At 42.3% G+C, this 11,674-nt stretch overlaps 1 protein-coding gene across 1 annotated transcript in view; it reads right to left on the bottom strand.

Moving 5' to 3' along the window:
• The window catches only part of LOC121877342 (probable glutamate receptor), a 34,167-nt gene extending 22,914 nt beyond the window's left edge, over positions 1-11,253 (bottom strand). The window contains exons 1-6 of the mRNA XM_042383053.1: positions 11,156-11,253; positions 6,191-6,284; positions 5,323-5,447; positions 4,932-5,048; positions 4,184-4,407; positions 3,936-4,064 (exon numbers count right to left, since the gene is read on the bottom strand). Of these exons, the coding sequence (XP_042238987.1) occupies positions 3,936-4,064; positions 4,184-4,407; positions 4,932-5,048; positions 5,323-5,447; positions 6,191-6,272 (677 nt within the window). The 5' untranslated portion in view covers positions 6,273-6,284; positions 11,156-11,253. The remainder of the gene's footprint in view (positions 1-3,935; positions 4,065-4,183; positions 4,408-4,931; positions 5,049-5,322; positions 5,448-6,190; positions 6,285-11,155) is intronic.
• Positions 11,254-11,674: the final 421 nt, after the last annotated feature.

Here is an 11,674-nt window from a genome sequence, read left to right on the forward strand (position 1 = left end):
ACAGTTATTGCCGTGGCCCCATGGGATTCGCCGCTACAGGAGACTCTTTCTGTCTTCGAGGTGATATGGCTCTACAAGGTCTGGCAAACTGCGTGAAAGTGGTCGACGACATACTCGTGTACGATGAGGATTACATGGATCACCTCTGCCGTATCTACGAGGTACTCAACAGGTGCCGGAAGCACGGCATCACCCTAAATGCCGACAAGTTTGTTCTGGCCAGCTCTTCAGTGGACTTTTGTGGGTACACCCTCTCAGGGAATGGTATCGCAGCTGACCCGGAAAAGGTCCGCGCCATCACGGATTTTCCCACCCCTGCTAACCTCACCGACTTGAGGTCCTTCATCGGTCTCGTCAACCAGTTAGCAGAGTTTTCGCCGGACATCTCCGCAGCTGCCCAACCACTTCGCCCCCTGATGAGCCCCAAGAGGACATTCCTGTGGACCCCCGACCACGACAAGGCCTTCCAGCAAGTGAAACAGGCCCTGTCTAGTCCACCTGTCCTCGCCACGTTTGACCCAGCCTTGCCGACGGTTCTGCAGACAGATGCCTCACGCTTGTATGGAGTGGCATACGCCCAATTGCAGGATCATGGTGGAGGGCAGTTCCAGCTACTCCAGTGGGGCTCGCGTTTCCTCTCTGACACCGAGACGCGCTACGCCACTATTGAGTTGGAGCTGTTGGCTGTGGTTTGGGCGATGTCCAAGTGCAGGTTTTACCTCATAGGCCTGCAACACTTTCACCTAGTGACCGACCATCGCCTGCTTGTTCCGATCCTCAACCACTACAAGCTGGACGCCGTTGAGAACCCTCGCCTCCAGCGTCCGAAAGAGAAGCTCTCGGCGTACGTCTTCACAGCAGTGTGGCGTGCTGGTAAGGAGCTCTGCATCCCTGATGCCTTATCCCGCTCTCCTGTCAGCCGCCCTACTCCAGAAGACCATGTGCTCGACGCCGACCTCGCTCTTTCCGTCAGGACTGTGGTCACTCTACACGCCGTCCAATCCCTTCGTTTGGACCTGTTCACGAGATGACCCTTCCTTCGTCCGACTCGTCCAGTGTGTGAGGAATGGATTTCCTAGCAACGGCTACGACCTTCACAACACCCTGCTCCCGTATTGGAAACTCCGTGATGAAGTCTACTGCGACGGAGACCTTGTTATGTACGGAGCACGGTAGTTGCCCCTGCTGCCTCACGTCCCCACGTCTTGGCTCGCCTTCACGACAGTCACCGTGGAGCTGAGGCCACCAAACGACGTGCACGACAGACTGTGTTCTGGCCCGGCATCGACTCCGACATCTCCAATGTTGTCCGTGCGTGTGAGCCCTGCCAAGTATTACAACCCAGCCAGCAGCAGGAACCCTTCATGAGTGACGACAACCCCACCCGCCCCTTTGAGTCTGTGTCGGCCGACTTTTTCTCTGTGTCAGGAAAGTCCTTCCTTGTTATCGTCGACCGTCTCTCTGGTTGGCTGGTTATCATCAAGTGCGGTAATGACACGACGTCTGCTGCCACCATCAGCAAGTTCCGCCACTACTTCCGTGACGTGGGCGTTCCTGTACGCCTGCGAACCGACGGAGGGCCCCAGTTCACAAGCCGGGACTTTGCTGTGTTCCTTGACCGATGGGGAGTCCGGCATGTGTTGTCATCGCACCATTACCCGCAGTCCAACGGCCACGCTGAGGCTGCTGTCAAATCCCTGAAGCACCTCATCCTTTTGGTGGCCCCTTCTGGGAATATTGACTGTGAGGCCTTCGACCGGGGTCTTCTTGAACTCAGCAACACACCTAACTACACCGGACTCTCCCCTGCCCAGGTCTTGTATGGACGCCCCCTTCGTTCTTGTGTCCCTGCTCACCCTCAATCCTTCTCCAAGGAGTGGCAGGCCATGACAGAGGATTGTGATCGCCGAGCCGCCGAACGTGTTCAGGACGTCGTCGCCCGCTACAACGACCACGCCCATTCTCTCCCCAGGTTGAGTGTCGGCACCCAAGTCCGTGTTCAGGACCCGACCTCCCTACGTTGGGACAAAGTGGGCGTAGTCATGGGTCTCGGTAGGTCACGGGCCTACCAGGTGCGGTTACCCAGTGGTCGTGTGTGGTGGAGGAACCGCCGTTTTCTCCGCCCCTTAACAATGCCTTCTGCTGACCCCGCCACCAGTGTTGAGTCCCATACCCTTCCCAGTGTTCAAGTCCCTCGACGCTCAGAACGGATCCAAAAGAAAAGGTCCGCTCAAGACTTTGCTATGAGCGTATAGGGGGGAGGGAGGTGTATGTATATTATGTATTATGTATGTATATTATGTATGCTGTATGTATATTTTGTATGTGCTCCATTTGTATACACTATTTGTTCAGCCTAGCTAGCAGCGTGTGGCAATGTATTTACCATGTCCCACATGCTTAATTAATGTGCCTGGCGACATATGGGAGCTGTTAATGTATCACTCACCACATGTCGCCAAGAGACAAGTTGACCCCCATACAGAGTAAGGAGCGCTACCTCCCTTGTGTACATATCTGTTTATCCAGTACATAGAACCTACGAAACTCTACAGGTGTTTGTGTTCGCTCCTGTAGATAGAACTTGATACCCAGAACACGTATAGAAACCACACGTCAGTACACGCGTCAAACCCTCCAGTTTTAGTCTCCAAACCTTCACTGACTCAAGTCCCTCGGAGTTCCTGCGTCCGAGCTCCTCATTGTTTACTCAACATTCATACTCCCCAAGCTCACCTATGTCTCCTCTGCCTGCCACACAACGGAAATACATATAAAAAGTGCAAAAGAGGGCATGCAAGATCATTCTCTCCCCTTCCTAAACCAACTATCAAGACGCACTCAACACACTAACACTTTCGACTCTCACTGACCATCACCATGACTTCATCTGCAAATTTGGTGAGAAGTTTCTGCACCATCCTCGACACCGGCTCCTACTACCACCCGAGATTCCTCGCCCGAGAATTGCTGTTCGACACTACAGCCGCTTCCAGCCCATACGAGCACATACTGATCGCTATAAGAACAGCCCAGTCCCAACCATTGTAAAAATGGCCAACAACTCGTAATCAACCAATGTATACACCCCCAGCAGGGGATGGCCCAATTCAGCGCCGCCAATTCAGCGCCGCCGTTTCAGCGCCGCCGTTTCAGCGCCAGCCCATTTCAGCGCCAGACTATTCAGCGCCGAGACCTTTCAGCGCCTGTGCGTTCCGTTCAACTCAGAAGCTATCTGTCTTTCATTAACGTGGTTAGGTTAGGTTAGGTTAGGTTAGGTTAGGTTAGGTTAGGTTGGTCGTCCATACCGGAGAGGAACTGGGAGAAGACAACAATTGTTTCCCACAGAGATGTTGAACGGAACGCACAGGCGCTGAAAGGTCTCGGCGCTGAATAGTCTGGCGCTGAAATGGGCTGGCGCTGAAACGGCGGCGCTGAATTGGCGGCGCTGAATCGTACCCTACCCCCTCCAGCAAATCTTACGTTTTTGCACTGTCACTATGTTGAATGCCTTGTAGTACAACCTTCTCCCCACCTAGTTATATATCATATTTGTATTACTTATGTTACTTGTATATTATTCGGCAATCAAGAGACCCATTCCCAATTATGTAACTGTATATTTTCAGCTTTCCGGCAGCTATGCTCTTATAATAAACCGTTAATTATTATTATTATTATTATTATTATTATTATTATTATTATTATTATTATTATTATTATTATTATTATTATTATTATTATTATTATTATTATTATTATTATTATTATTATTATTATTATTATTATTATTATTATACACGCCTCATCTTCATTGTGTAAACTGATGTCTGCTTACGTAAATAGTAAACGGACAGAATACATAGAAAGAAAAAAAAATACTGACTATGGTATAAATCAATACACATTATATACATCACGGTCTGGACACGCACGGTGAGAACTTGTTAGGGAAAAGCTGGAGGTGGGAGGAGAGAGTGAGGCCTCGGTGGGGTATCCAGGAGGCCAGCTGAACAGCTTGGGCACCCCTGTGGCTGTAAGGCAGGTGCATATATACACTACACCTGAAAGAAAAAAATGTCTGCAGTGAGAGAGGATCAAAGGGAGTTTTTAAATGTTTATTTCATATAATATACAGAGCACACAGTTCATAATCAAAGAAAACAATCAGGTAAAGTCTAACCTCTTGGTATTCGTTGCATCGTCTACGACAAGCAACATGGCGTTCATCATTGACAGTGACTTATTTAAGTTAAGAAGCTCCGAGAGAGGCCGGCGGGTGACGACGAGGAGCCTCGTCGGCCACACCAGGAGGCGGCCCTTGAGGGACCACTCGGCGAAGGCGGCGAGGAAGGCTGGGTCGTCGCTCACCACCACCACCGTCACGCACCATGACACCTGCCGCAGCTGTTGACGTCAACATGGTAGAAGTTATGTGAGAGTGACCTACCCGCCTCAGTAGTAATGTGAGAGTGACCTACCCGCCTCAGTAGTAATGTGAGAGTGACCTACCCGCCTCAGTAGTAATGTGAGAGTGACCTACCCGCTTCAGTAGTAATGTGAGAGTCAGTAGTAATGTGAGAGTGACCTACCCGCCTCAGTAGTAATGTGAGAGTGACCTACCCGCTTCAGTAGTAATGTGAGAGTGACCTACGCCTCAGTAGTAATGTGAGAGTGACCTACCCGCCTCAGTAGTAATGTGAGTGTGAACTATCTGTCTTAGTAGTACGGTGAGAGTGACCTACCCGTCTCAGTAGTAATGTGAGAGTGACCTACCCGCCTCAGTAGTAATGTGAGAGTGACCTACCCGCTTCAGTAGTAATGTGAGAGTGACCTACCCGCTTCAGTAGTAATGTGAGAGTGACCTACCCGCCTCAGTAGCAATGTGAGAGTGACCTACCCGCCTCAGTAGTAATGTGAGAGTGACCTACCCGCCGAGCCTCGTCGACCACCCGGGAGAGCTGCGCCTGAGTCATGTTAGCGTCCCGGCCGTCCACTGCCACCTCGAACACTGCCACACCCCAGGAGGCCGGGAGTCTATCCAGCATCTGGCAAACAATAGGGGAACGTATGTAGTCAAAAGCAATGGCGTGTGTCCAAGTGTAAGTGCCATAATTATCTTCCTAAAATATATATTAGTAACAAGAATATTCTTATCGTGTGAATCTTCGCCCCTGGTATTAATAAGAACAGTCTGTTTTTCATTCGTCGATGTCTTTATGTTCTGCTCAGATTGACTAACCACCGTACACTTTAAATTGTTGGAAAAAATAAATTATATTTTTCTCTCTATCTATCATGTTGAAACGTCAGTCCACATACAGTTAAGACGGAGGAGGTGGATGTTGTGCCATCTGTGAAAAGGAAGACGGAGCACCAGGGATGTGACGCTGTTTCCAACACAGCCTCCACCGCTTCTCCTGCTGATGTTAGTGTTTCGGTCTCATCTGTGTGGGCAGATTATTTTATATCCTTGTCGTTAGAAAATGGTCTGAAGCGGCTTGTAAGTTACACGAGATAATGTATTAGTAGTGATGGGAAAACCTACTCTACCAAAAAGTGTTTTTTTTTTTTGAGATGCAAATCACCTGACATTGCCGTACGCGCTTCCTTGATTGTTTCTTCCCCTTTTTCTTATTGCTCATTTCATAATCTCTGATATTCATTGATAAAATAAGTAAATTGTTTAAAGGATCTTCATATAGATTCAATACACATGTTTCTATGAAAAACAAATTGTGCCAAAATCTCTTTGTAACTATCACTTGCGGTTGTTCTGCATTCATCAGTAATAGACCAACCCAGTCGAAAGAAAAAGTTGTGTTTAGGAGGATACTTAACCCATTGAGAGTGTTGGTTTAAACCTTTTGCTCTCAAAGAGTTAATGCAGAAATAGTGTGGAATTATAGGTCTTGTGGAAGATTAGGAAACAGTATTAAACAGGTAGGGGAGACACAAATCAATTAGAGAAGATTAAAGGTATAAAATCACTTTAAAATGAATGTGACGTTATGGGAAATCTCAAAAGTACTGATACAGAAGGATGAAAAAGGTAGGCAATGAAGAGAAAGTTGAAGGTGGCTTTTGTAACTCAGGCATTTGAGATAAACAAACTACAGCCTTTTGTTAGTGCAGGACGGAAGTCTTTTCGAGTTAAAAAATATATATATAAATTAAGATGTATTCTTACCATCAGTGCGGGGCGGGTTTACAACAGTCTGTGAAATAGTAACGGCCAACACCAGCGAGAGTGCCATCATAGACACCCACATCTTCAGCGTCCTCTTCGAAGGAAGAAAAGAAACACATGCACGTAAACAAAATGACACACACACACACACACACACACACACACACACACACACACACACACAAACACACATACACACACATACTACATCCTTGACCACTGCAGGGTCAAGACCTATTCAGGCGCCGCTCCTGCTGAGTGGTGGCCCCCCTTGGCCATGTCGGCCCATTTCTGAATTCCCTTTCCCCGACCCATCCTCAACACAGTGATATCTAGATCATCAAAAGTGACAATATCGTTTCGGAAAGAAGTGGGACAAGTGTTGAACAGTGATGAACAGTGCTTAGGCCAGTGAATTCAGCACTAGACAGTACCAGTGAGAGCCGTGACCCACCAGTGAGATAAGCACCACTGGGAACTGACCCCCTTCTTCTGACCAGGAGGTGCTAATCCGTCCACCCTGGGAACAACGGAGGGCCAGCCGGCTATGCACCTGACTACGAGATAACACAACATCACCGAGCAGAGAGAGTGAGGTACTGTGACACCACCCCAAACCACACTGTGTCTCTATGACTACGTGAGGTCCTTCATATCAACACCCGAGGATGAGTTACTACACCACGTGAACACCACACCACCTGGTGTCTCCATGACCAGCCCAGGCCCGGGCCATCAACTGTAAACTATAATAATTTGTATGTTCAATTCATGTTCCTTCCTCTTTCAGTAATGAAAGCTTTTCTTAAACGACCCATCCACTCCATGTCTTTGTATGTAGTAAATCATTTTTGTCCAATGTATATTTTCAACCTTCGGGCTGCCGAACTTTTTCAATAAATCGTTAATTATTATTATTATTATTATTATTATTATTATTATTGTTATTATTATTATTATTATTATTATTATTATTATTATTATTGTTATTATTATTATTACTATTATTATTATTATTATTATTATTGTTATTATTACACATGAAAACAATTATAAACAAAGACACGTACACGCTTACTCGGACAAATACATAAACATAAATACACACACACTGAACACAAACACACACAGGGACATTTGGAAATTCACATACAGTATATTTACAAACACCTGGGGCACATACACAAACGTAACGTAATTAAATGCACACACACACACACACACACACACTCACAAAAACACACACACACACACACATACATACACACACACACACACACACACACACACACACACACTCACAAAAAAAAACACACACACACACACACACACTCATCAGTAGGCAACTACCAAACAGGGAGGTAGTACCGCCTGGGAAGATATTGGAAGCATAATGTGTTGTCTAATGGTGGACCCTGCTGCCATGTGTGACCAAGTCCCAGGTTGTTGATCTGACTTTCTGCCTCATTTACACACAACTGCAGGGTCTCAATTGTTTTTCTTACTACTGGCAACACAACAAACATATCTTTTTTCATTTTTGTATTATTAATTTTATTATTATTATTATTTTTATTATTATTATTATTATTTTTATTATTATTATTATTTTTATTATTATTATTATTTTTATTATTATTATTATTATTATTATTATTATTATTATTATTATTATTATTATTATTATTATTATTATTATTATCATTATCATTATTATTATTATTATTATTATTATTATTATTATTATTATTATTATTATTATTTTTATTATTATTAATATTATGATTATTATTATGATTATGATTATGATGATTATGATTATGATTATTATTATTATTATTATTATTATTATTATTATTATTATTATTATTATTATTATTATTATTATTATTATTATTATTTTTACAGTCGGTATTACATTACAATTTTATTTCTTAATTAGAACATACAATAAAGAGTTGGAATTTAACAAGTGAAATGCGATTATAATTCTCTGTTAACTTATATAAAATAAAATGAAAAACTTTGACTCTTCAGTTGCTTGAAGATGTGCTTAGTATAGAAAATAGATTTCGCTTGTGTACAATCTTTCCTCCAACCTACCAGATCGAAAATATTAGAGATGAGATATGAATGACTGTTTTTTGACCTTTCGGCATGAAATATTGTGATGTTGAAGAAATGAGAGCAATGTGAGATAAGTATAAATATGTTGGAATATCTATGAAGGAAAATCCCTTTGTTATATGTACTAGTTAGGTCAAGGGCTATTTAAAGATTCCTCTACTGCACAACACTTAACGTACATTTAGGAAGTATGCATTATATCGTATATTCAAATAAATGAATAAGAAATGAGGTGCTCTAAAAACGTATGTGTGGTTTGTATCGACATTCAGTTGTGAAGTTATGTCACAGTTACTTACGTATAAGGTTCGTATACTTATTGTCCATCTTGCCTCAGGTAATGACCGTAAGGAATTGTGTAAACCATGGTAGCTTAGCACGATCTTTTATTTGGAAATAATTAATCAGGCCACGAACTCACTATTATACACTCCCACGACGTTATTGTGATGGTTTTCACATAAGCATTGTGCAAATCTTAGTTCTTGTCATTGCTAAAGTAACGGAACACTGACCATCTTCATTCGTTGTAATCGATGGCAGAGATAGGACAATTGGCATCAGTCTGGGGGAAATACGTTAATTGATCACACTGAAAGATTCATTTGCCATGCAAAGCTCTGAGCATGGATAATATTACAGATTTGACATTGGTGTAGTGCTGTATTTGGGTAGTGGAGAGAAGTAGTGTGTAGCAGATAACCGATGGCTGGAGAATTATTATCATGTGCCGGAGGCGGGTTAGGGAGAGAGGCTGAAGGGAGGGCGGTGGTCTCCTCTTCTCCTCCTGATACTCGGGGATTGCTTATGAAAGTTCCCTTGTTGACGTAGCCTTTCAGTCGCCACCTGTTTATCCACCTGTACACGGTGCTGGCGCTGGTGTTGTTCTTGCGAGCTATCTCACGGATAGACAGCCCCTCCTTCCACATCCGTACAAACCTTAAACGGTCCTCTAGACTCGTGTGGCCAATAGTACATTTACTTTTCATGATCCTCTGAGAAACGAAAATATAAGAAAATACAAAAGAAAAAATCTGGTAACAAATATTTAGATTTCACAGAATATTGTTAAGTGATTGTCCAACGATCACTGGCTGTAAATATAAATGAAACAATTATAAGAATTTTTTATAATGTGCTGTAGTATGATATAATTTGAAATATTCTGGTGAACAGTCAATATTTCAGAATATTTCAAGTAATTTTATACTACAGCACATAAAAAAATTCTTATAATTGTTTCTTTTACATTGACGGCCAGTGGTCGTTGGACAATCACTTAGCATTGTATTTTTTGAGATCATAACTCAAACTATCTTAATGACAAACTTGATGAACATATATTAAGTCGAGTGTTGCACCTGGTCTTTCTCTTCAGTCTTACGCCCACCAGCGAACTACAAACACTACTAGTATACGATACACTTCCAAATGGTCTCTAGCTCAAGCTAAGGCTAGTGTCTTAAAAGGTTTCTAAGATATTGTATGCAATTGATAGTTGACTTGTTCTTATTTATTTTATTCACATCTAGCATCATAATTTATGCTATTTACTAAATACACAGAATCTTTTACCTGTTTAAGTTCCCTTTTGCATAAATTGATTTATTTAATGATTGGTTTTAATGTGGAAACAACCATTATTTTCGTCTTTACAGTAATAACTCTTAAGCCCATATTCTTCATCCTTATTTTTTCACTAACCTGTTGGTCGGTTATAGTAATCTCTTTACTTTTGTAATACGATCAGTATCATCTAGATAAAAAAAAATCCTTGTTTTTTTATAACTTTTAGTCTTTCAGGCCAAATATTACACTGAAAACATTCCCGCCATGGATCATTACGTACACTCCCGCTTGACGAGTTTTAAAGATGACTCCAACGAAGGGATCATCTTAATAACCTTTTGTTTATTTGGAAAACACGAACTGATATGTACAGTCCCCTTCACTAGTGCGTTTACAGGGGCTCGTCCTATAAACATTCCACAAATCATTACATTGAGATATTTGCTTTAATGCTATTTTACTTTAATTCCATATTATGTTTATTATTGTGAGTTTCTTTTTTGTCTAATGTAAGCAAACAGAGGGCTGCCACACTGCACAAACCTGACGAGCCCTGTAAAAGCACTGGTGGAGGGGACTGTACATGGGAGCAATCGCGTATATAAGTGAATATCATAACTTCAAATATAATTAATTGTTTAAGGCACTGAAGGTCGTGTGAAATGAAGGCACTTTTGTCTGATATAAAGTGATTTTCATGAAGTTATAACAATAATAACATGTTATTCCTACTTCACAACAGAGTCAATTGCATTTTAAAACGCTTGATCTGATTCTTGTAGAATATTCAGTAATTATACATTAACCATATACAAACCAGTCAAGGCTCAGTCACGAATCCTACTATTTATCATTCTTTGTCTGACAACTAGACATCTTCATCATGGTTGATCTACTAATAATATATCGCATATAAGTATATAGTCAATTTCATAATTTTCACTAATGCAAGTTACTTATTCATTCAGTGCCAATTGCTTTCTTATTAACATTCTACCTGTATTCACTGCGTAAACATAATCTTATTCAAACCTTATTTTTACCTTGTAAAATATCTTTGAAAATGTTGTGCTCAATGTGTACCGAGAGCAAACTATTAGGAACACGGATGCATGTAAAATGCTCATGTGGTTAACGTTACTGCGATGTCTGCCTCTCGGTAATATTATCACTCAATATATCAACTAAAATATAGCAACGAAACATACAGGAAATACGGATGAATAGGAGATGATATTGACATCTAAGCTATTCACAAACAATACTTACGATTCTCAAGCTCTGATCTTCTATGTAAATGAGACACCGTCAACGAGAGGTTGCGGCAGGTGCTGTAGGAGACTTGATCACTCGAGGTGCACGAAACCAGTGAGTCGCGGGAGACAGCGAGGAAGGTTTTATTGGCGGGCTAAATATCACGACAGAATATAATTTGTTAGCTGAGGAAAATAGAACTGTTTTTTTTGGGTAGTTTATTATGTATTGTCAAAGGGTGACTTTCTGCCACCACGGTGAAGGATAGATTAACGTAGAAAAATAAACCAAGGAGAAAGTGGCTCATTGATTATAATCAATGAGTGTAAGGGTTGGTGTTGCCGAGTGTGGGCGTGTATTGGGTGGTGTGGGCATGTGTGGCGTGTGTGGGCTGGTATGGGCATGTGTGTCTTGGATGATTGGTGAATTATTGGATGTGAGCTAAATGGTATATGGGTAATGTGGTTAGTTTCGTGTGTGTGTGTGTGTGTGTGTGTGTGTGTGTGTGTGTGTGTGTGTGTGTGTGTAATAATA

Source organism: Homarus americanus, unplaced genomic scaffold, assembly GCF_018991925.1.
Source record: "Homarus americanus isolate GMGI-L3 unplaced genomic scaffold, GMGI_Hamer_2.0 scaffold367, whole genome shotgun sequence".
Lineage (NCBI taxonomy): Eukaryota > Metazoa > Arthropoda > Malacostraca > Decapoda > Nephropidae > Homarus > Homarus americanus.